General features: G+C 36.9%; 1 protein-coding gene across 1 annotated transcript; it reads right to left on the bottom strand.

Moving 5' to 3' along the window:
• Positions 1 to 16066: 16066 nt before the first annotated feature.
• On the bottom strand, positions 16067 to 17982 carry LOC110914185 (protein IFH1-like). The gene is made up of 4 exons (XM_022158997.1): positions 17809 to 17982; positions 17196 to 17726; positions 16650 to 17051; positions 16067 to 16324 (listed from the first exon to the last, which is right to left on the bottom strand). The coding sequence occupies exons 1-4, from the start codon at positions 17980 to 17982 to the stop codon at positions 16067 to 16069; spliced, it is 1365 nt and encodes a 454-aa protein (XP_022014689.1).
• Between the last annotated feature and the right edge of the window lie 8468 nt (positions 17983 to 26450).

Below are 26450 nucleotides of genomic sequence, written 5' to 3' on the forward strand. Positions count from 1 at the left end.
ATTTCATGAACGGCCAAGGGGATGCTACAGGATATAGTGGTTCAGCTGGTTGATGCAATATGTTACTATGCCTCTGACATGCATCACATCTTCGAGCATATTCTGCAGCATCTTTTCTCATTGTTAGCCAATAATATCCTGTCCTCAACACTTTTGAAAATAATGACCTGCCCCCGGTATGGTTACCACAATCCCCTTCATGTATATCCTGAAGTACTTCTTTGGCTTCAGGATCCTTCAAGCATCTCAAGTATGGTCCTGCAAGAGATTTCTTGTATAAAATATTATTTATAATAGTGAATCGTGATACCTTCATCCTAAATGCCTTAGGATTTTCATTTTCGGGGATATGTCCTTCCTTGAGATATCTCATAATTGGAGTTGTCCAGGATTTAGGATCCTCTTCAGGATACACCACTTCAGGATCTTGAATACTTGCTACTTCCTTATGCTGAGGATCCGTTGCAGGATACAGGATATGTAATATCGGTATTGGGGTTCCTTCCGGTATCCTGATTGATGATCCCAAATTTGCCAATGCATCTGCTTCAGTGTTATCCTCTCTTGGTACCTGTTCAAGCGTAAAAACATCGAAATATCCTGCTAATTTTTTAAGAATACCGAGGTATTCCATTAGTTTTTCACCCTTGACTGCATAGGATCCATTTAAATGATTAGTAATTAACAGAGAATCAACATATACTTGCAAATTCTTGATATTCATACTCATAGCCAATTCTAATCCTGCAATTAAAGCTTCATATTCTGCCTCATTATTAGTGGCAGGGAATTCACATCTAACAGCCTGGGGTATTATGTCCCCCTGTGGCGATTTTAGTAGTATTCCTAATCCTACTCCTCTTACATTAGATGCACCATCGGTATATAATGTCCAGGATCCTGAGGATTCTCCAAACTGTTGAACTTCTAGGTCTACCTCATCCTGAATGTCACTACTAAAATCAGCCACAAAGTCAGCTAAAGCCTGAGACTTTATGGCATTTCTAGGTTCATATACTAAATCATAGGCACTTAATTTTACTGACCACTTAGCCATTCTACCTGACATTTCTGGTTTCCTAAGCACATTTTTAACAGGATAATTAGTTTTAACATGAATCCTATGTGTTTCAAAATAATGTCTAAGCTTTGTTGATGCCATTACTAGAGCCAGTATTAATTTTTCTAGGTGAGAATATCTAATTTCAGCATTTAACAAACTTTTGCTAACATAATAAACAGGATACTGCTGACCTTCGTGATCCTTTACGAGTACTGCACTTACTGCATTCCCTGATACTGCCAGATACAAGGATAATGGTTCACCATCCTCAGGCTTCATCAATAGAGGTGCGGTTGAGAGATACTGCTTCAAATCCTGCAGTGCTGCTTCATGCTTCTCACCCCATTCAAATTTCTTGTTCTTCTTCAGGATATCATAAAAGTCTTTGCATTTTTCTGAGGATCTTGAGATAAACCTGTTTAAAGCTGCTACTCGGCCTGTCAATCTTTGTACGTCCTTCATATTTGAGGGTGATTTTATATCCAGGATAGCTTTGATCTGCTCTGGGCTTGCTTCTATTCCTCTTTTGGTTACCATATATCCTAGAAATTTTCCTGCCCCCACTCCAAAATGGCACTTTGCAGGGTTCAGCTTCATGTTATACTTTTCCAGGATATCAAATGCTTCCTTAATATCCTGGAGGTGATCCTGAGCTTTCTTTGATTTTACCACCATATCGTCAATGTACACCTCCATGGTGTCCCCCAGATTGTCTTTGAACATCATGTTTACCAATCTTTGGTATGTTGCACCTGCATTTTTCAAACCAAAAGGCATAGCTGTATAACAATAAATACCTGTTGGTGTCATAAAGGCAGTATCCTCCTGGTCAGAAGGCTCCATTTGGATCTGTTGAAATCCTGAGGATGCGTCCATCAAGGTCAGCATTTCATGCCCGGCAGTGGCATCTACCATTGCATCAATGTGGGGGAGAGGAAATGGGTCTTTAGGACAAGCTTTGTTCAAGTCTGTGTAGTCTACACAAACTCTCCATTTCCCATTTTTCTTCTGTACTACAACCACGTTTGCTAGCCACCTCGGGAACTTAACTTCTCTGATCATCCTAGACTTCAATAATCTCTCAACTTCTTCTTGGATAATTGTATTCCGCTCAGGGGCGAATTTTCTTCTCTTTTGTTGTATAGGCTTGAATGACCTGTCAATTCCAAGCTTGTGAGTAATAATGTCTTTAGATATACCTGTCATATCTTCATGCTTCCATGCAAACGTTGACATCCTGCATTTCAAAAAGTTAATTAATTGTTTTTCAATATCCTGAGGGATATTGGTTCCCACGAGCACCGAAATATCGGGATTATTCTGGTCCAGGATAATTTTCTTCACATCCTGCTCCGTATCCTCCACGATATCCTGGGCCCGCGTCTTTAATTGCTATGCTGCACTAGGTTTGGTTGAGGATTTCATCGAGGATGAGTAGCATTCTTTCGCCTCCTGCTGATCACTGTCGATCTTGACAACCCCCCAAGGGGTAGGGATCTTGATGCATTGGTGATACGTTGATGGAACGGCCTTCATATCGTGGATCCAAGGTCTTCCTAGGATGATGTTATAGCATGATAGAGAATCCATCACACAAAATCGTTGCATCTTGTTGACTCCTTCAACATATACTGGCAGCCTTATCTCTCCCACTGTGTTCCTAGCTTCTCCACTGAAACCAACGAGCACAGTAGACTTCGAAGTGATATCCATCGGAGACACATTCATCCTCTTCAGAGTCTCCAGTTGTATGATGTTGACGGAGCTGCCATTATCAACCAGTATCCTGCGTACAAAGTGGTTAGCCACATATAATGTTATTACCAGAGCATCATGGTGAGGATCCTGGACAGTATACCTATCATCTGCATCAAAAGTGATCACTTTGTCAGTTGTGAGCGTAGTCATCCTGATAGGTTTGTCTCCCCTTTCGGCCTTAGCTTCTTTTGCATGTCTCTTGGCCGCCGAATACGAAGTTCCGCAAATGTCGGATCCTCCTAAAATGAAGTTGATTATCTTGGCATCGGCGGGAGGTGATGCCGCTCGCTCAGGATCCTTCTCAGTATCCTGACCCTTATTCTTCTTCTTCCCTAAGAGATCTTTCAAATATCCCTTGCTTAGAAGGTAACTGATTTCTTTCCTCAGAGCGATGCAGTCCTCAGTCATATGTCCAAAATCTTCATGGAAAGCACACCATTTTGACTTGTCTTTCCAATCTGCTTTTTGTTGATTCTTCCGAGGCCACCTGGCTTTATCTCCCAAACCCTGCATAGCATACATTAGTTCAGGTATATTAACAGAAAAACAATATTCAGATAATTCATGATATTCTTCAGGATCCTCGTCTTCAACAGCATTCACTCTCTTGTTATCATTTCTGCCATATGGCTTAGAGCGATATGGTCTGTATGAGGATTCTGATTTCCTGTTAGTCGATTCATATGTCGAGGATGCATTCATCTTTTCTTGCATTTTTCTGTCATCCTCTAACCGAATATATCTTAGAGCCTTGTTCCGGGCTTCATCCTGGTTCCTGCATGGGTTCATTACAAGGTCTTGATAGAATTGAGAATCCTTTTGCAGCCCCATCTTGAAAGCTTGCACAGCCGTTGCAACATCAAGATGAGGAATGTCTAGCGATTCCCGGCTGAACTTGTTCACATAATCCCTAAGGGATTCCTGAGGTCCTTGTGTTATCCTGTAGAGATCACTTGTTAATTTTTCAAAGCTTCTACTACAAGAAAATTGACTATTAAATAAATTTACTAAGTGAGCAAAAGATGTAATCGAATGTGGAGGAACATTTAGGAGCCATTTCAAAGCCGATCCTGTCAAGGTTGAACCAAAACCCTTGCACAAGCAGGCTTCCTTGAGATCTGGAGAGATAGGGTTGATCTCCATCCTTTCCCTATACTGGGCAATATGCTCTTCAGGATCCGTGGTTCCGTCGTAGCGTTTCATGTTCGGAGTCTGAAATCTTTTTGGGATTTCAGCATCACATATAGGATGCACGAACCGAGATACCCTGTGGCTATCCTGGGACACTTCAGGAATTGGCTGCACCACCCCAGGTACACTGGATATCATATCCTTTAATTTCTGAAGTTCCCTGGATAATTCTGACGCTACAGTTGTATCCTGCAAAGATCCAACACTGTTAGCGGTAATAGCATTATTATTATTTGATATGTTACCCGTTAGAGGATTTTGCCCATATCCTGAAGCATATCCTGAGCTCCTCACAGTCGATATCCTGACCGAGGAGGGTATTTCAGGAGTATGATTCTAAGGAAGGCTGGGCACGATATTCCCCCTGTTATACTCAGCATACACAGCTGAACTAAAATTCAACACTCTGGGATGTAATGGAGTGACATTATCCTCAGCAGATCTGCTTGAGCCAGACTTCAGGAGTTGTATTTCCCTTAAAAGCATTTGGTTTGTTTCCTGTTGCTGCCTCATTTGTTCCTGCACACTTCCAAACAAGGTTAGAATTTCATCGTTAGAAGCTAAAACAGGAACAGACCCCTGGACACTCCGGGTAGGGATAACATCTTGAGATTGTGTAGAGGCTGGCATCCTAGGAGGAGGCGGTGGAAGCACCGAACCAACTGTTGCAGAAGTTGTAGCAGACACAGTAGAAGAGCTCATGTTTGATCTTGAGGCCATTGTAAACAATGTGGCAAAAAGTTTTGAAAACAGAAAACCGATTAACGATTTCACAAAGATTTTTAGTAAAGAGAGCACCACTTGCCCCACGGTGGGCGCCAAATTGTTTTGGTCAAAAATTACCGAAGCAATTTAGTGATCAAATTAGTTAAGTGAGGTAGTGTGCTGAAAAGTGTGTTGGAAATATGCTTGTTAGGTTCTTTGGAAAAACAGTGTTCAGGATACGGCTCAGGATATTGAGCTGTATCTATGATTAAACAATGAGCAATAAAGTAAAGTAAATGACACGAGATGTACGAGGAAAGCCCTTGATCAATCTAGATCGCCGGCATAAAACCTCGGGAGCTGACAATCGCAGCTGCCTAGTTCTTCTTATTGCTTTAAACTTCAGGATACAGTGCAGGATATAGATCAGATCGCTAAGTGTTACAATGAATTTTGTGAAAGTTGCGAGAGAGCAAGTGTTGAGTGTGCAGAGAGTGGGATTATGATGTCCTAGTTGATCTGATATACCCACTATTTATAGTAACGAATTACAAACTAAAATCCCTATAAACATGGGATGCTCTGAATATTCCAATGTGAACGTTGTAGACTGAGTAATGCGGCTTCAACGGCTTCTTGTGAACGACTTGGACCGAGTCTTCAGTAGAAAAGGTCTTCATGAACGTTGCTAGCTTCTAACCCACGTACCTGCATTTAATTCCGTTAGTGATCCTGAGGATACCATTCAGGATGTTACCAATATCCTGAGTCAGCATCCTGGATGTAAACAGATGCAATGAACAAGATATATATCAAGATATTTTCCAGGATATAGGCTCAGAATTTCACCCATAACAAGTACCAGTATCGATATTCGTATTTATTGTTTTCAATCGATGTAAGGTTTCTTCTTTTGATTACAACAGTTAGTGCCGGTACCTTAACGAATTGAACAGGCCGCCGCGAAGCGCGGGAAAATCTCACTAGTAGTTATTCATTAAAAATCTATATGAACAATAATCGAATTAAAAAATAAATTAAAGTTCTAAAAAACAATTTAAATGAAAAGAATGGGTTGTTGGGGATCGAACATGAGTTTCCTAAATATAAGAGAAGGGCATGGGCCTCTCCACCAAGCTAAGCGTTATTGCTAAGTGATCGATAATAAAATATAAAACACCAATGTAAAGCGTAGAACAGGAAAAAAAGGTCAATTGCCGCCAGTTATGGCCAATCACCAAAAAATACTGTATATTGCGTTTCTTTTTGTAAGTATATATATAATATATAATATATAATATATAATATAATGCCTCTGTTATCTTAAATTTTAGAGCAAGGGCGAACCTAGCTTGGTATCACGTGACACCGATTAAAAATAATTTTATATGTAACATGCAATTAAAAATCGAATGACATTGTATATTTTAAGATGACGACACCTTAGGGAGAGGGGTGTGAGCAATTTCTAAATGTTTGTTTCTTTTAAAATAAAACTAGTTTAGTTTCCCGTGTGACACACGGGTATAACAAATAATATTTATATAAAGTTTAAAGCTATAACTAAATAAGATAACATATTAATGTAAATAAGTGAGAAATCTATATATACAATATATCAGAATTCACAAAAATGACTATTTTATTTGTAATATTGTCGTCTCTCTAAATATCTCCTTACATACAACATTGACTATTTTATTTGTAATATTGTCGTCTCTATAAGTATTGTCGGTAGTTGATGTGTGTGAAGTGTGATATATTTTTGATGTATATTTTTAAGCCCTTTTTACACTTTTAGCCAAGTTTTAAATTTATAAAACACGATATTCACTAACACTAAACACACATATGGGCAAGTGCACCCATCGTGGACGTAGTATAGTGTTGGTAAGATACCGAGGTCGTCCAAGGACACAAGAGCTTTTAGTACCGGTTTATCCTCAACGTCTAATCAAATCAAAAAGGTTAGAAAAGGTTTTTAAACTAGAAAAATAAAAACTAACTAAATGCTGAAAAATAAAAATAAAATAAAAACAGATAGACAAGATGAATCACTTGGATCCGACTCGTGTATTAGTATAACCTTTGATTATTTTCGCACTTTTGCACTTGTTTAAGAGATTATCTTAGTTATTGTAGTAGGCCCCTCTTTTGGAGGCGACGTTACCCTCAACCCAGTAGTTTGAGTCAGCAAGGATACAATCCTAAAGCGTTGGATTATTGGAAGATAATGAATTAAGTTATTAATGCAAATTATGGTAGGCCCCCTTTTGGCGGTGACGTTACCCTCGGCTAAGTAGTCTGAGTCAGCAGGGATACAGTCCTAAATAGCCGGGTTATAGTATTAATAGTAGTTAACTTATGAGGGGGTCAAAGAGTTTGGATCCCCGCCATCCAATACCTATGGGCATTGAAGGAGATCCTACTAAATTTGACCCAGGTCCCTTGCAGGACCTCTAAACGCTGAACAAGGGTAAGACCCTTACCAAACCGTTCCCTTAACCCCCGACCAGGTAGCCAACATACCTCCATATAGACCGTGGAGATATGAATGGTGAAAATCTTTTATTTTATATAGACAGTAAAATAATGCCAAGACACCACGGACAAACGATAATGAAAGATCACCTTCAACATAAGTAACTAGTTATTAAAGTCATTAATACAAAACCAAATAAAAAGTGCAAAAGATTAAAAATAAAAAGTATTATACTAAACACTTGTCTTCACCAAGTGATGTAAGAGACTTAAGCAAACATGGCCTTGATTGTCAAGAACTCTTACTATCAATCTTGGATCCCGAGACGACTCACACACTCTACGATGGACAATGGATGATGGTCGTGGATGATGGTGTTATGGTGGTGGTGGGTGGTGGATGAAGTGTGAGAGAGGTGGTGTGCTAAGGGATGAGTTGAAATGGCTCCAAGCACTCCTATTTATAGGCTGAACAGAAGCCTGGGCACGGCCCCGTGCCCGTCTGACACTCTCTCTCTTCATTAATTGTAATTCGCAATTACAATAAATGCACCTGCAACACTCTGACCACGCCCCCGTGTCCGCTGGGCACGGCCCCGTGGTGGGCAATAGAAGCTTCTACCACTTTGTCTTTTGTGCCAGGGCTGACCATCCTGGACACTGCCCCGTGCTCGCTGAGCACGGCCCCGTGTTGAGCTGGACACGCCCCGTGTTCAGCTGGGCACACCCCGTGTTCAGCTGGACACAGCCCCATGCTCAGCTGAGCGCAGCCCCATGCTCAGCTTTCTTCTTGTTTTTGCTTTGGGAGATGCTATCGAGGAGACGGGCATGCCACGTTTCTTCCTTTTCTTTGTATTTATGTTGGATTTGGCTGCATTTTTGCTTCTTTTGTTCATTTAAGCTCTTTTAACCCTGAAAATACAAAAGGAAGACAAAAGCACACACTTTTTCCAACATTAGTACTTAAAAAGGGTTAGTTTTATGCCTCATTTGATGTAATTTATATGTTGCATTTTACACACATCAGTAGTACAAACTGCAAGATAATAAAAATGGTTAGAGTGTTAGACACAAAAAGTTCCAAAACACGTTAATAGTATACATATGTAAGGTAATATATATCATACCATTTACAATGTCATATAAATGAGTTATTTCATTATAACGGTCATCACCTACATAAGAATTAGCCATTTTTATAGGTTTGTTATTTCATGTGTGTTTTATATTTTAATAAAAATAAATCGTGGATAATGAAAAACTTGCATTACTATTAATGTGAAATATTTCCTTTTAAATGTTTTTTATGATATTTATCCGGGATAAAACATTAATATATAAATAATTTAAATACATGTAAACAAAAAAAATATTTTTTCATTAGCATGAATGGTAAATAGGAATCACACTAACAAATCATCTATGTTTGGATTAAATTCATATGTTTAAACTATTATTTCCATTTTTTTCTATATATTTGTAACATAAAATTATTTTTTATCATTTTTATTTGGACTTGCAAAATAATATTTAGATTAGATTAAATTCATATGTTTAAACTATTATTTCCCGTTTTTACTATTTATTCGTAACATAAATTATTATTTTTTTTATAATTTTTATTTGAATTTAATTTGAAAAATAATATTTAGATTAACTAAACTTCAATGTGTTTAATTGAGCGTGGTCTATATCTTCCTGTGATGCATTGTGTCATATCTTTGAAAAATATAATTATGTAAGTACGATAACAATTTTTAATTTTAAATTTTGACATATCGTTGAAAAATCTAATTATCTAGGTATGACAACAATTTTTGAATTTTAAATCTAAAAAGTTTCTTGAAACCATGAATTATGTATTATAAGATTTAGTATTGAATAATTGTTTCTCTTATGAAATTTAAAGGATTTCATTTCAAATTCAAAATAGGATAAAAATTAATATTAAAGTAGGATAAAATTTAATATTAATTTATTATTTAATTCATATAAGATAAGTATGAAATTGAGGCTAATAATTTAAATTAAATAATAATTATCTACAATTAAGTAATATTAGATGGTCTAGAATAATGACAAGTGTCTTTTTATTGGTTTCTTTTATTATATAGTAAGATATTGTATATTGTTTAACATCCTTATATTTATATGTGTTTCGATATAAATTATACTAGGTTAGAAACCCGTATATTACACGGGGTTGTACATTAAAAACACTATAATTCAATTTTTTTACCAAACATCTCATCACCGAAATTACATATTGTTACATGTAATAATGGTAAAGTAAAAGGTATAATAATATATCATAAATTTTAAATGTCTATTTATGTAAAATGCAATATATAGCTGGCTAAACGCATCAAGAAGCAATCTTTTGTAACCCCATGTAAAAAAAACTTTTTTACGTATAAAGTATGTTTCTAAAAGTATATATTTGAAAAACAATTAAATAAAATTAAAAAAAGGTGTAAAAGTATACCTCCACATATTTTTCAAGCACCTTATTTGTATTTTTTTAATTATTTTATAGTCTCAAGTGTACTTACAACATTACCGAGTTAAACTATACAACTTTTGATGTACATTTGACGAGGTTTGGTTTTTTTAAAAGAGTGTAGTTGACAAAATTATTTACCAAAATTACTTGTTTCAAAAAGATTTATCAAAATGGGTTCTTTTACAAAAAAATAAAGAAATACTAAAAAAATCCCCTAACAATCCTATCTTCTTCTTTGTTAAATCTGGGGACTCCATGGTTATCGCCACCAAATCACTACGCCCTTTTGAAAAAAAAAAACTCTACATATGTTGTTTTTTAACAACGAATATCTTGTTTTTCGTAAGACTTGAACCCGATATCTCACACTTAAGTGATCAAGATTGTAGTGAACTAATGATTTTTCAACTAAGAGTGTTACTACAATACTTGCATGCATCATAATACCTTGAGATACGCATTTAAAGATATGCATAATTGAATTTAGGTAATTACAACTCATTTATAATTTACTTGCAGTAAATGCATTAATTAAATCTAAATGTTGACCACATTTATAAAATACCTAAATTTTTTTAAGAAAAAACATTTTTTTACTAAAATTTTAAAATCAATTAAATCAATTAATACCATAAATTATTAATTATTATTATTAATCAAGAATAAATAAAAGGGTTAATAAAATGTAGGAATACTCACAACATGACACGTGACAAAAATAGTCCTAATAAATGATAAGTGACAAAAATTAAAGAAAGAAGCCTAAAAATCATCCATGTATACTTTATTTTTATTTATTAGTATAGAGATTAAGAGCCGACCCAGAGTTATAATTCTCGCTGAAACGCACGAGTTAATTGATCCTTACATATTTTAACACCTCGCCACTAACTAAAATTCAATAAAAACAAACTTACAGGATAATCGTCAATACCCTTTTTGATGTATTATGAATATGAATATATTTTTTGGGTTTGCTATTTTTTCCTTATATTATTTAACTCAAACTTAACTAAATAAATTCAAATGATTGCTGAAATGCATTTCTTTGTTATTATTTAACTAAAATCTAATAAAAAAAACCTAACGTATCTTACATATGTTGATACACTTTTTGGCATATTACAACTATACTTTTGCTCATTTTCTTTCGTTGCTACAAAAAGTACACTGAAACAGACCGAATACATGTTCAGCGCAGCACGCGCCACATGGATTTAATTCAACTAGTTTTTTTTTTAAACAGCCAACAAATTAACCACGAGCACTCTTGAGGCACTCACTGGACAAACAGAGTATTCCGAGAGTAACCCGAGTCGTCCACCACCAATTCCGGGGAAAACCCGGTAACCCACCCACCCGTAGGCATGACGGTAAAATTACCAGTCAAACCCGTTTGACTCAAGGATCGAAACTAGATTTCCCTGGCTCTCCTATCACTCACTCCTTCTTTTACACTAAATGAGAATTGAACTTTAACCAGAGGTCACTGGCAATCCAACCAGGGGCGGACCCACATTGCTGTCACCGGGGTCCCCGGACCCCAATCTTTTTAAAAAAAAATAGTAGATTCGGTATATTAAATTGTATATGGACCCCATAAATACAATTAGCTGAACACCATATAAATAAAAAGAAAGCTGGTGTAGTGGTAAACCTCCCTCTTTTCCACCAAAAGGTCATGGGTTCAATCCTTGATAAGCCTGTTTTTCTTATTTTTTTTTTTAAATCTAGTTCAAACCTCACTTTAACTCGACCCAAACGAGGACTGACCCGAAAATGGACCCCATTGAAATAAAATCCTGGGTCCGCCACTGAATCCAACTAGTTTTTTTTAACAGCAATATATAATCCAATTAACTAGCTGATCATATTAAGGAACAGCAAGTGAATTTCCATCTTCCAAGAAAACAAAAGACCAATGAACCAAAATGTATTTGATGAAGTCCGGAAATTGCAAAATATACTTGTGTTCGTTTATACAAAGCAAAGGAATCTTATGGGGAAGACGAAAAGAGAATAGCAGCAGATCAGATAGCGACAGAAGAAAGAATAGACGGCGTCCCCACCGTCACGCCACCACAATCGCCATCAGTCACCACCACTGAGTCAAAGGTTGGTCTGACCGTGGGGCCCACAAACAGATCAATCTCTAAAAATACGTTCCGTGTGGCACGCACGCTCAGGTGAGGTCAAGTACCTATGCTTGTCTCCCCTTTCTTTATTTTCAGTTTTCACCTTTCTTTTTTACTTAATGCTTTGCTTTTGTAAAACAAATTATCAAACATGATACGAAGAACACAAGTTATATTCTTTTTTTCACTCACCAATGAATAAAAGCTTAGCTGTCCGGGTAACCCGATAGTAAAAGGCGATCTCATACACTCGTGATGACAGATAACACTGTTAACCCAAGCCTACCATCTTCAGTTCTAGGAAAAACCAACTACTCGAAAGCCAATACGGTAAAACTCAGATGGGATCAGATTTAAACTTGAGAGCACTGGCCTTCAGCCAAAATCTTCACTTTCCTCCAATATCAGTTGAGCTAAAGCTTAGCGTCGTTCTGAAAGCTCTGTAGTTATTTAGAGTTCTGAAATGAACTCAACTATATATATATATATATATATATATATATATATATATATATATATATATAGGGAGGAGCTCATGCGAGAACCACCCTTATTGTGAGAACCTTGAGAACTAATGTGAACACAACCTAAAATAGTTAAAAAAACCTTAAAAAAACTAACCCCCACCCCCTCCCCCCCAAAAAAAAAACCTAACCCCCCCCCCCCTCTCAAGCTAAATGCTAAAAAAACCTAACCCCACCCCCCCCTCCCCAAAAAAAACCTAAACCCCCCTCCCCCACCGCCCAAAAACCTAAACCTCCCCCCCCCCCCCAAGCTAAAATGCTAAAAACTAAACCCCCAAAAAACCTAAAAAATCAAAAAAAAAATCTAAAAATTTTTTTTTGAATTTTTTAATATTTTTCATGTTAAAATCGCTACTTTTAGAAGCCAAAAAAAAATTTAAAAAACAAAAAAAAATTAAAAAAAAAATTTTTTTTTGGCGAAAAGTAGCGATTTTTTTATAAAAAATTCAAAAAAAAAAAATTTTGTGTGATTTTTAGCTATTTTTAGGCATTTTTGGTGTGTTCACATTGGTTCTCGCGGTTCTCACAATAAGAGGTGGTTCTCGCATGATCTTCTCCCTATATATATATAGGGGAGGGTTATCTTGAGAACGCTAAATATTGCGAGAACCGTGAGAACGAATGAAAAAACCAATTAAAACCAATTTTTTTAATACAAAACTCATTGTAATTAAGATACAACATCAAAAAAAGAATTTACAACATCAAATAATTCATTTCTCCTTTCAAAATCACTCTTTTTAAATTTTTTACACATGTGTAAATATAACAGATTTACACATGTGTAAATGGCAAACTTACACATGTGTAAATTTTTATTATTTACGAATTCACGTAAATTTAAACGTGTAAATTAAATTTCTAACATTGTATTCGAATAATAATGATAAGTGCAGAAATTTTTTTTGAATTTGAATTGTTTTTTACAAAGTTCTCGCGATTTTTTCATTTGTTCTCACGGTTCTCACAATATTTAATGTTCTCATTTAAACCCTCCCATATATATATATATATATATATATATAGGTAAAGGGTACTGTACAAATTCCCTTATCGTACATTACGTACGCTACAATCTCAGCCGTCAGATCATCTTCCCGCAATGAAAATCGCATGTTGTTGTTTTTTTTTTTGTAATAATTTCGCATGTGATAAATTTGATGAAATAGCAGGTGTTTTTTTGTAACAATTTCGCATGTGTTAATTCAATTTCGCATGTGATAATTTTGATGAAATAGCAGGGTTTTTTTTGTAACAATTTCGCATGTGGTAATTCAATTTCGCATGTGATAATTTTGATGAAATAACATGTTGGTTTTTGTAACATTTTCGCATGTGGTAATTTTGAAGAAATCACATGTTAAAAAACCAACATGCGAAATTGTTACAAAAAGAAAACATGCGATTTTCAATGCGGGAAGATGATCTGACGACTGAGATTGTAGCGTACGTAATGTACGATAAGCGCATTTGTACGTTAACCAGCCCCTATATATATATGTATAGAAACGAGATCAGGAGAGAACAGTGAAAAGTGTGAGAACAGTGAGAACAAATCCTGGCCCAACACGTGGTAGGGAGCGCTAATTGTTATGCCGGGGTACGATTGTCATTGTCCACCTCCCGCTAAACATTGGCGTTATGATTCCTTTTCTCAAAAATAATTAAATATAAATGGCATTTTCATCTTTATGCTAGTTTTACATGGCGTTTTTTTAAAAAGTGTATTTTTACGAATAGCGTTTATGTTTTAATGGCGTTTTCATCTTTATATGCTTATTTTTCATGCCGTTTTTTTAAAAAGTATTTTTTTTACGAATGGCGTTTATGTTTTAATGACGTTTTATTGATTTCCTATAAATTTGGCCTTTTTGTGTTCTCTACCTGTCTTAATTTAGTTTTTTTAACCCTTTTTAATGTATTTTATGTTTTAAATGGTTACTATTTATTAATTGTTCTAATCATGGCGTTTTCTTTGATTTGCACAAATACTATAGAAGATCACACAACCAAACATGTAGATGTAATAATGTAAAGAGTAAAACACAATAGTCAACATTAAAATCCATGGCGTTTAGCTAATCTACATATTCTTCCATTCTTTGTGCTATTCTCTCGTCTGCTTTGTCAAACATTTCACGTATTTTTTCTCCCCCTAAAGCCATGAAATTATTTAGACAACTTGTCAGTAGTTTTCTGTTTTCATTTTCGCTATGAAGCAGGATTTTTCCAATGTATTTTACCCTTAGTTCATTTAGCTGTCTTTGTTAGAGTTGATTTGGGGCATCTTCTGTTGCCAAACCACTTCTCCAACGAGCTATATCCCCCATGTATGTTTCCATATGCCTCGTTGCGAAAATCTCACAGTCGATGACATTAGACTTTGTCCTCCAATCCATCTTTTGTCTGACAACCTTCGCCTTGCTCATGATCTTATGCTTTGGGTGATTTTTAATACGCACGTAGTTTGCAAAAGCTCCGTGTTGCAGTTTCACATTTTTTTGCATATATTAGTTTGGCGTTTTGTCAACATAGTTCCTATATTCAAAGTTTTTAAAATACTTACCAATTTTTCCACCCATCCTTTTTTTAATGCTGACGTTATCCCCTACACCGCTGTTTGTCCAATACATCAACTCTTTCGTGTTTCATGTTGAAACAGACAACATAGAAATGTCTTTCCCAGATTATTGGCACAAAGACCAGTTCAAAATCCTTGATGGTTTTATGTTTCTTGTCTCCTTTGAAACATGTGTTTTTCAAAACAGTTTCCATGTTTCTGTTGACTTCTTTGTTTCGTGTATCTTCTTTTGTCGTTTCGTAGTATGCCGGAGTATTCTGTAATTTTTGAGTACCACATTTTAAACAACAAAACAATTATCAATTAAATATAGTAAAAGAGTTAACAGTAGTAATTCTGTGCAGAATAACCTTGAGGGTGATTCATGAGCCTTGTATCTTTCTTCATAGTTCAGGATATGTGCCCAACATAGAATAATTGAGACGTGTGCTTGAAATCCTGGTTTCGTGCTCTTACAAATCACCCTCATGAGAAACTTTTCTCCCATCTTGAATAGCTTAGTTCTAAAAAAAATAGCATTTGGCGTTTTAGTTATACAAACTCATTCTATTATAATACATGGCGTTTTGATCGTTTTTGCATGCATATTCTCAAGTAAACGTTATGAATGGAAAGTTTGGCGTTTTATTTTTAGAGAATTGTACATACTCATAATCGCTGATTCAAGTGAAGATGTATGTGGAAAGGTTATTTTCAGGGCTTGTCCTTTTTTCATATATAACCACTTGCCTCCTTAGATAAGGTGACAAACATGCCCTGCTCAATTTTTTTATCTCTCTTCTCCTCTTCAGCCACATTCTTTTTTTTATATTTTTATCTTCTTCATCATCTTTATCAGCTTTTTCATCACCAGGAAGCTCTTCAGGGTTTAAAATTCTATTTTCTTGCATCAGCTTTGTGATGTCTGGAGTGTTGTCCTCATCACCTTTCTCCTGCACATCTGACATGTTTGGTGCTTTTGGTGGTGATGTGTTGATGGCTTTTTCATCCTGGGGTTTATTGGGTGTCTCTTCCTCTTCAAAACTTTTCAAGAGGTTTTTCCCAGATGTAGTTGGTGGCTGTTCATATGGCGTTTTATCAAACACTGCCCCTTGTTGGTCAACACTTTTCTTCACCATCTCCCCTTCAGTTTTTTCTTTTTTCAGTGTTGAATGCCTGACTGTCTTGTGTTTCTGTCGTGGCGATGTTTGGTGTCTTATCAAATACAGGCATTTTTGGGGCCTCTTTAGCATGTTGCAGATGTTTTTTTATTGCTTTAATCACTTTATCCACCATCTTTGAATTATCAAGACCTTCTTTAATATCAATCATTTGTTTTAGATCTTGTCCTGTCAGCTCCAAAATCTCAGCAATATTCCTTTTAATTATTTTTCCCCATTGTATCTTGAAATGTGATATTCAAGTGTCTTGAAATCACAACTCTCCACCTCTCAATATCGTTTTCGTTTACCTCTTCATCTGATGATATAATATCCTCATCATCATCGTATATGGGGGCTATTGTAGCAGTCGAGGGTTTGGCATTTTGTTCTATTGCCATATCCCTTGTATCCTCTTCTCCTACCCCTTCCCTTTCTCCTTTTCCTTCTCTTTCTCCATCCCCTTCACCATTCCCTTCCCACTCCCCTTCCTCTTCTTCTTCTTCTCCTTCCCATTTTCCTTTTCCTTCTCCTTCTCCTTCTTCTTCTCCTTTTCCTTCATTTTCAACTTCAATGGCGTTTTCATGAACTATTTCCACTTCCATGGCGTTTTCATCAACTGTTTCCACTTCAATGGCGTTTTCAATTCCAGCCATCTCCTTCTCCCTTTCTTCTTCATTTTCACATCCTTCTTCTCCTTGTTCTTCATTTTCAAATTCTTTGGCGTTTTCATGAACTGTTTGCTCTTCAATGGCGTTTTCTTTTTCAGCCATCTCCTTTTCCCCTTCTTCTTCATTTTCATCTCCTAGTACCACCTCATTTTCAACCTCAGTTTCTTGTGTATCTTCTTCTGTTTCAGCATGCATTTCTTTGGCGTTTTCATCAACAAATTTTGAGATGTTCTCCAAAAATGTCATATATTGTGAGTATTTAATGTGTACCAGGAGGTTGTTGGGGTATTCAGTCTTTGACTGTTTTAACAATGCGCTCATTTTATTGTAACAGTCTTGTAATTCTTTGTATGCTCCATCCAATTTTTCAGCCAATAAAAAGCATTTTGTTTATCATGGTGTTTTTTGTTTTTTTTTTTTTAATTTTTTATTTGAACAACATACCTCTTCAGGTTCTTTGTTTTGTTCTTCTTCATTAGGAAAAATGTTGTCATACTGTGTTACTCCTCTGATAAGAGCATGGTTTCCTGATGCAGAAACTTCAAACATCGTTTCCTGGCTTTCTATATCCTCATTCACCATCCTTTGAAGTGAAGCCTCTTCATCATCATTGAAGGGCATGGCGTTTTGCACCTCATAGTTATAATGATCATCATCATCAAAACCATCATCATCATCAAACTCATCATCATTGTTATCAGCATGCTCATCGCCCTTGTGAACATCATCTTCATCTTCATTCTCAACATCATCCCCATCATCTTCATCATGAACAACAACCTCCATTTTTCTTGTTTTTTGGTGCTTGCTTCCTTTACCTTTTTTGACTGTTTTCCTTTTTACTTCATTGCCCTCAAGGTGTTTTGCCATTGCACTCTCAAATAAGTCAAGAGTTTCTGTTGTAACCCACTCAATTGGGTATCCTTCTTTTTCGTCCCATTTTTTCCTATTGCAAGCATCGTTCACCAAGGCAAGCTGCAACAAAATAGATTTTTCAAATGATAGATAGTTTTTGGCATTTTAATGACACAAATGAATAGTGAAATTTTAGTCTTACCGCAAGTATGATCAGTGGCCCTGTGGAATGCTTTTTGGGAGCCCATGCGGTTTTGGCGTGTTGCAAGCATTGGATGATATAACTACACCAGTTCATTTGGTTTACTTGAACGTTTGGTGTAACATTGTGCAAGAACTGTTTGTTAACGACTGCATTCTCAGTTGCATGCCCCATTATAGTGAAGAATGCTACAAGGAAATTTAGGCAGAAGTTTCTCCCAAAGCCATACATCATAGGCAAAACGTTTTCAAAGTATATCCTCAGACTTGGTCTGTTAACCCAGCCCAACCCTCGGAACTGTGCTTTCCACTCAGCCACCACGTGGTCTTTAGCTGTTGGTCTTTTTTTTCATGTTCACGGGCACCCTTCCATTTGGTATACCCGTTAAAGAGTTTACCAATTCTTCATTTATATGTATGCTATGGTTGCCAACGTTTAGGGTGTTTGTCTTCTCATTATAATTTTCAACCAACCAGTACGCAAGCATTGTCAGTGCAATGTCTATTTTCAACTTTAGTGTAGCACCAAACCCCATTTGGTGTACTGTCTTTCTTTGATTTTCGTTTAGATTCATAAACCAACAAGTTAAGTTTGTAGGTTTTACACTTGACAAGATCCTAGCCCCACTGAACTCATGATATGGTTCTTCCTCAACCTCCACATTCTGACTTAATGCCTTCCTCTTATTGGCGTTTTGGGGCTTTCCAGTATGAACATTTATTCTCAATCTTAACCTCTCTTCGCCTATAAAAAATAATTTCATGGCGTTTTAATAGTATAATTTAACATAACTATGATACATTTATGGCGTTTTATAAATCAATAAGAGATTATAGATGTTGAATAACTCAATAACAGTTAAATGGCGTTTATAACAGAGACCATACAGTTTTTGGCGTTTAGTAACAAAGCTATGACAAGATTCATGTGTTGTGGCCTTTAGTAACCAACGATACATATTTTGGCGTTTTGGAAACAAAGTATGAAAGTGTATTTTTACATCACGAAAAGTAACATTTGCGTACCATGTCCTCTTGTTGTCTTCTTTCGTTGCTCGTTCGTTTTTTGGCGTTTTGGAGCAGATGACCCTTCCCTTCCCCCATGTAGAAACTGCAAATTTTTGTTAAAATTAGAACACCAAAAGCAACATAAACTAGGACAATGTAAATCGAAGTTAACTCACTATGTTTTTTTCCTCTGGATCTGGTTTGATCTTTCGACGCCTTAGTTTTTGTTGTTTCACGTTTTCTAGGGTTTTCGCGTTTTACGTTAGTTTTGGGGAGGTTTTTCTAAGAAGTATATATGTTTCGATCAGGCTTTGATGTGTTTTGTATATGAACATTTACCTTTTTGCCCTTATGGAAGCGCGCCACACTAATAAAAGTGATGTTATTTAGGAAAATGCCACCACGTCATGTAGTCCATAGATTGTTTTGATCTAACGGTTCTTAATCGTTCTCACCGTTCTCACACTTTTAGTCGTTCTCTCTAAATCCTGACCCTATATATATATATATATATATATATATATATATATATATATATATATATATATATATATATATATATAACTTTTTCTGCGTGAGGATTCACTTGCAGATTTAAACTGGGGCCAGGATTTAGGGAAAACGGTGAAAAGTGTGAGAACGGTGAGAACGCTTATGGATCGCCAGATCAAAAAAGTCTATTGACTAGATTGGCGATTTCCTGCAAAACGACTCTTATTTACGCTAGTTATTCGGCTAATGAACATTTATGCAATATATACCGGGACTTATTAATTTGATATCCCCATGACATCTCTTATCCCCTTAACTCGCCAAATACTAATCAACATCGTTTAGTGATCACGTTATTGTATTTGTTTGGTGAAAATATTAAGTTTCGACGTTAAAGCGGACTAAAAATAATATCCGTGCGATCCATCGAATAATTGCGATATTTACTTATCCAAAATAAGTTTTTATCTGTTGTTCACATCGAACACATAATAATGCCATTGATTCAGTGTTTCAGGCATATTGGAACAATTTCGACAAAGAAACGTTAATCGGATAACCACTACCGCTCGTTAATAATTAGTTTCATCGTAACGCGACGAGGCGATATGGATTATACTAAATGCAAATATTCATGCATTTCCCTGGACATTGCTAGACTTTAAGGACTCAATTAAAACATAATTAAGTCTAAATGCATGTAATTAATTAAATAAACAATGATTAGGTCGTATGGATTAATCTTAGTGATTGCGAGGCCCCAATTCTTGACTGGGGGGGGACACCAAAGAGTAGAAGATACAATAGAACACCGAGCAGTCACTTATAATCTGGTCTCTTATTGATAATCCAACGTTACAGCAACACGAGACCAGTTGGACAGCATTTCCCCTTAGGGACCCAAAGCTTGTCCAACACAAGACCCAAGCATCCTATATATAGGCATGCTGACTGATGTATTGCAAAATACATCCATTTATCATGTAAAGTTTGTACATTTTTCGTATTCTTTTAGTTTACTTTTAGTTAGAATTTCGTTACTTTGATTGAATCTTGTGTTTCCAGGTCGTTGGTGCTAAAAACGTTGAAAAATGAAGTGTTAAAGGTTGGGAAACGAGTGGAAAAGAAGTTAGAATAATTTATGAAGTTTTGGGGTGTTGAAGCTAATCAAGAAACTGATCTTTCTGTGAAAATCAAGGGCTCGCGCTACGCCACAAGGAACCCCCATAGCCGTCGCGCTACGCTAGCAATTAAATAATGATTTCTGGAATGTTAAGCTGTCGCGCCACGCGACCATGAAGGACCATACCCGTCGTGCGACGCGACGGAGTAGTTTGACTGTTTTTCTTTGTTACGCAACCAGGGTTTGATATAAAATCATATTTAATCATCAAAAACCCAAATTACGAACTCAAGAACCCATAGGCGATTTTCAGAGCAGAATTCACGAATTTCGGAGCGTTTTGTCATGCAAGAATCATCAGGTTGAAGCTTGGAGCATAGGAAAGAAGATTATTCGGGTCTTATCTCCCGGTTTTCATTATTTTCTTGTTTTCGATACTTTAATGATGAATTCTTGTTTTAAACCATGTGTTTTGTTTTTAGACATCATGTTTTCCGGGTAAAACTCTTGTTACTACCTAGGTTAGATGATAGTTTAATGAAGTTTGGATTTTTAACGGTTTTCTATTGTTTGGTTATGGATTGATCTTTGAAAGTAAAGAGTTCTAGAACCTCTAATTTGGTGCACATGGGTATTTAGATTTGATTGTTGATTATTTGCTGTTTCACATAAATTTTGGTGGATGTCTTTCACATAATGAATTCGCGTTGATTGTTCGTATCTTTGCGGTTCGGGTAATCTTTGGGTAAATCGGCCGATAGCCTTAGAAACAGTAATTAAAATTCAATTAGAACTAAGTATTCTGCTTAACTTGTCGCTAAGAGGCTCGAGTTTGTTAGTAGGTCTTGGTACGATATATAGCTAAGATAGGTTTTGAGAGAAGTTAGTCTTAGTTCCCTAGTCGCATCTGTGTCTATTAAACCCAATTAGAATCTAGAGTTTCCTTAGACTTTTGTGCGGAGAGGTAGATTGCCATATTAGGGCACTTTTAGAGACATTAGAGGACTGAGAGGAAGTCTAACAACCGGTGTTCATAACAACTTTGTAGGGTCTCCTAGGTTTTTTCCTGAGAAGGGTCAGGAGGTCTTAGCAGAGATACCTTAGGGTTTAGTACTTTAAGATCCCGGTTCCATACCACAGTAGTACCGTTTGAAATCCATTCCTAGTTAAACTGGATTCATGCCTAGGTATTCGTTAATCTCTATTGAATTAAACCTTAGTTCTTATTCGTGTCGTAGTCTAGTTTTATTTTAATTCAAATTCTAGGATTTTAGTAACCCCCCCCCCAAACACAAAAAAACAGTTAAGTTAGTGTCAGTGTCAGTCTAAATAAAGTTGTTAACGTAGTTAATTAGAGTCCTTGTGGGTTCGACATCCGGACTTGCTTTTGTTTACTAGAGTCGACAGGTTCACTTGCCGGTGAGTAGTTTATTCGAGTTAGAGAGTCTAGATTATTATTACTTGAGTCTAATTTTAGGTTGATTTTATTTGAAATACTTCTAGCACATCAAGTTTTTGGCGTCGTTGCCGGGGATTCTTAGCAATTGCGTTAATTACTTTGTTTTGATTTCATTTGACATCTATACGTGCTTTTTCTGTGTTTTTGAGTCGTAGGAGTCCAAGTAATTTTAGTGTCCTTTTATTTTTAGAATCTTTTGTTAGAGTCGTCCTACTTGTTTGTTCTCGGTTTTGCAGTTAATGCCCCACACACGTTCTAAGGGACTAGTTAAGCCGTTGATTGACAAGTCTTCCTTCTCGACATCTAGTTCACAGGTTAGAAAATCCTCAGCTTCATCTTCAGCCCCTTCTGACTCTACAGTACAATCTAAACCATTGAACTTTAACTTCACCCCGAAGTCGTCACCCCACAACACCCCACCACCCTCCCGTTCCCGTACACCTAGTCCACCACCAGCTTTCCAAATGGCCGAAAACCAATCTGTCCACCAATGTTCCACCACGGGTTTTACCGCAAACTCACCCATTACCATACACGAAATCACAAATGACAAGTCCTGGCAAATTCCCTCATACATCATGACCGCCATCAACAACTCTTGTCTGTTTCACGGTCGTGATGATGAGGATGCGCCTGCACATATCAACCGTCTCACCCGTCTTTGCAGCACCTTCGGTATCGAAGGTGTTAATCTTGATGCCCGCTATCTCTAAGTCTTCCCATTTTCGCTTGCTGGCCGCGCAGCCACGTGGCTTGATTCGCAGCCGGCAGGTACCTTTACTACTTGGGCTGGACTTAGGGATGCCTTCCTTGCTAAGTATTTCCCTCCTGCGAAGGCATCTCACCTTCGAGATCAGATCTATTCATTAAGAATGGAGCCTGATGAACCATATCACTTAGCTTGGGAGAGGTTTCAAACTTTACTCTCGCGTTGTTCCCAACATGGGCTGTCTGATTGGGCTTTAGTAGAAAAAATTTACAATGGTCTTACCCTTGAATGTAAGGCCCGATTCGACACATCTGCAGGAGGCCATCTTATGGGAAAGAAATCTGTGGCCGACTGCAATGATCTCTTTGAGAGCTTCGCTCATGCTGATATAGATCATAGTGCTACCAGCAGGAATTCCATTCCTGTGACTACTTCCTCATCCTCCCGAGGAGTAAACCAAGTCGTCTTGGACTTAAAGGTAGCATCTCAACTTGACTATATCACCAAAGAGTTGTTAGAAATTAAGAAAAAAGGTAGATAGGTGCGAAGTTTGTAGGGGTGGTGATGATACCGTAGATTGTCCAACACTTACCCTAGAACCGGTTGAGTACATAGTAGGTCAAAATAGGGGTCCAACTAATCCGTTTAATAATAGTAACTCTAATTGGTGTGCTAATAATTATCGCTCTTCCGGTAATCCCCCTGGGTTCCCATCAGGTCAATATCAAAGTAGGGGGCCAGGTTCCTATTCTAGTGGGGGTTTGGGTCAATCAGGTCAGTTTGCTAGTTCAGGTTCAGGGGGCAGTTCAGAAATGAGGGTTCAAATAGCAGTTTGTCTAGGATAGAGGACCTTCTCACCCAGCTAGTGGTTAAGGACCAGGCCACCCAACGTACCTTAGAAGAACACGCTACATTCCTTAAGAATAACCACTCTAATTTCCTAGACCTTCAAAGACAAGTTGGGGATATTGCACGCCAATTGCAAGAACGACCTCAAGGTCGATTTTCGGGAAACACAAAGCCCAACCATCTGGCACTTTGAAGGCAATTTCGATCCGTAGTGGTAAGACCTTAGGAGAGGTAGTGAGACCCGAGAGTGTTGAGGTAGAAGATGAGGAGCCCATAGATGAAGAGATTGAGATGGAGGCTCCCGATAAAGTGCAACCTAGGTTAATCCTAGCAATTTGTGTATATGTTTTATTTCTACATGTGGTTAAATGGTTTGGATATACTTACAAGTGGTAAGAGGTTGGATCTTATTAATGATTCGTCAAGGTCATTAAGTTGAACTTGATGTAATCTTCATGCATGTGATATTTCTGTAAAAGAAAGATGATGAACCCCGAACCTACAAGTGGTTAAAACAAAACTTATTTTCCCGAAAAACCATTTTGATTAAAACAAACTTAAGTGTTTTGAAATCTAAATGGGAAAATAGTTTGTTGAAAGGGGGAGTTCTGATTCTTTATGCCAAGTGAATGGCGAATTGATGTGATTTGATATCAGTTGTCAACTTTATTTGTACAGTTTGTTTTCATTTTTCCTTAAATGTTTGTGAATTTTAGGGGGAGTAAGAATTTTCAGAAAATCCAAAAACATTAGAAAATTGAAAAAGCCAAAAACATGACAAAATGCAAAAATGAGTTTGTTGTGAAAAAGAGGAAATGATAGTACATCAGTGGACTGTCACAACATGCTAAAGAAATGGAAAGTTAAAAATGTGATAAACAATCTCACTGTGGATATGCCAGTAGGTTTTTACACATTTAGTAGATTGTGACGAGATATAAACCTAAATTCAAACTTGCTTATTTCGTGGGGAACAATTTCTTGGATATATGGGTAACCCCCGAAATCTTGTTTGAAAGGTCCCTCTTTCTGAGATACTAGGTCTTTATGCTCAGTGATATCTGGGGTATTATTCCAGGACTTCTGCTGAATGGAAATTCTGACCTAGTCCCCGCATAATACTTTATGCAAATGCTTGAAATATAGCGCCGCCCTCAGCATAAAAATGATGAAACATTAAAAATGCTAATCATATGCTGTTGAAGAAAAGATCCTCTAAAGGGGACACGCCAAAAGTCGAACCGTCATCTCTCTGCTGAACGGAAGTTCTGACCTGAGCTCACACGGTTTCGCATTTAATCCCTTTACAGATATCATCTGTGGTATACTCACCTGTAATACTGAATATTGGGATCTGGATACGGGAGTATATTCAAGTAAGTGGGACACGCGAATAAGTTTAAGTGCTTAAGACATTATTCTCGTATCTCGAAACAATTTGAACTTTGTGTGAAAATTTAAGTGGATCAGTATACTGACAATCTAGGTGAATTGTTTAAAACTTAAAATGAAATGAAGCTTAACGGTGTTGGTGATATGTCTCATAAACTGATATGATCCTCTTACACAAACTCACAAAAATATTGTCTATAAATATTTCTTTACTGCATTTTAGTTAAACTAAAAAAAATTCAGTGTGTTTCAGCATAAATTTTAAAAAATTCAAAAATATTTTCGACAACTAATGTTGGAAAGCTGATATTCACAATTCCGAGTGCTAAACATGATGACTATTTTGTGAGGGGGAGTCGGTTAAATCTAAAAATGTTTGAATATACTTTTGAAGAGGAGAGTCAGTGTTGGTATATACATATTAATTTTAAATTGTTAAAATTGTGGAATTTATTGTGTGGAAGAGAATGTGCAGATTACCTGAGCTGGATAAGAGCCAGGTCATGATCTTGGAACAACATCAAAGGGAGCATGTGATTTGAGAAGAGCCAGGTTCCGATACCTGAGGACTCTGAATCTGAGAATAGAGCCAGATTATGATCCTGAATCTGATGATGCTGATGAACTAAAGGAATGCCAGCAAATCGATAGGGGGAGTCTGAAGTCTTTCGAGAGAAGATTCAAAAGAGTATTGCCCAGAGACTGATCAAGATTGAAGATGAGAAGACTCGACACTTAAGACTCGTCAACATCTGAGGGGGAGTCTGTTGGTGCATACATCTGTCGACTTCGTCTTGTATCGAGTCTTATTCTAGATTGTTAGATCAGGGCACGTTGTACGAGAAAATAGGGTTTAGATGTGTTTAAATCTGATTTCGCTTGAATGGGATTGATTCCGCTTGAAATGTCAAGTAACAGTTTCAAGCGAAAACACAATCAAGTGATTTCGCTTGAAATGATTCTTGACACTTTCAAGCGGAACCCCTTGTCCTATAAATAGTTGTTCTAAGCGAAATCATTGTATCTTTTGTGTAATTCCGGTACCGAAGTGCTACCGAAGTGCCGTTTGATTGTAAATAGTTCCTGATCAATATATAAGGCATATTATAGTGAATTAAGCTGTTTTCCACATCTGTTTCTTAGTTTCCGCCTCTGAAACAGATTAGAACACCTCTGATCGACTCAGTTCGGGTCCGTACACGATCCTACAAAGAAGTTAGAATAATTTGTGAAGTTTTGGGGTGTTGAAGCTGATCAAGAAACTGATCTTTCTGTGAAAATCAAGGGGTCGCGCTACGCCACAAGGAACCCCCATAGCCGTCGCGCCACGCGACCATGAAGGACTATACCTGTCGCGCGACGCGACGGGGTAGTTTGACTGTTTTTCTTTGTTACGCAACCAGGGTTTGATATAAAATCATATTTAATCATTCATAAACCCTAATTACGGACTCAAGAACCCATAGGCGATTTTCAGAGCAGAATTCACGAATTTTGGAGCGTTTTGGCGTGCAAGAATCATCCGGTTAAAGCTTGGAGCATAGGAAAGAAGATTATTCGGGTCTTATCTCCCGGTTTTCATTATTTTCTTGTTTTCGATACTTTAATGAT

Source organism: Helianthus annuus, chromosome 15 (assembly GCF_002127325.2).
Source record: "Helianthus annuus cultivar XRQ/B chromosome 15, HanXRQr2.0-SUNRISE, whole genome shotgun sequence".
Taxonomy (NCBI): Eukaryota; Viridiplantae; Streptophyta; class Magnoliopsida; order Asterales; family Asteraceae; genus Helianthus; species Helianthus annuus.

Excerpts from the sequence above, each read along its gene's own strand:
- LOC110914185 (XM_022158997.1), bottom strand. The coding sequence starts at position 17,982 with ATGGGGCATGCAACTGAGAATGCAGTCGTTAACAAACAGTTCTTGCAC. Across the intron at positions 17,052-17,195 it reads AAAACAAAGAACCTGAAGAG|TCAAAGACTGAATACCCCAA; the intron begins GTATGTTGTTCA and ends TTGTTAAAACAG. Across the intron at positions 16,325-16,649 it reads TTCATGAAAACGCCATTGAA|ATACAATGGGGAAAAATAAT; the intron begins GTTGAAAATGAA and ends TCACATTTCAAG.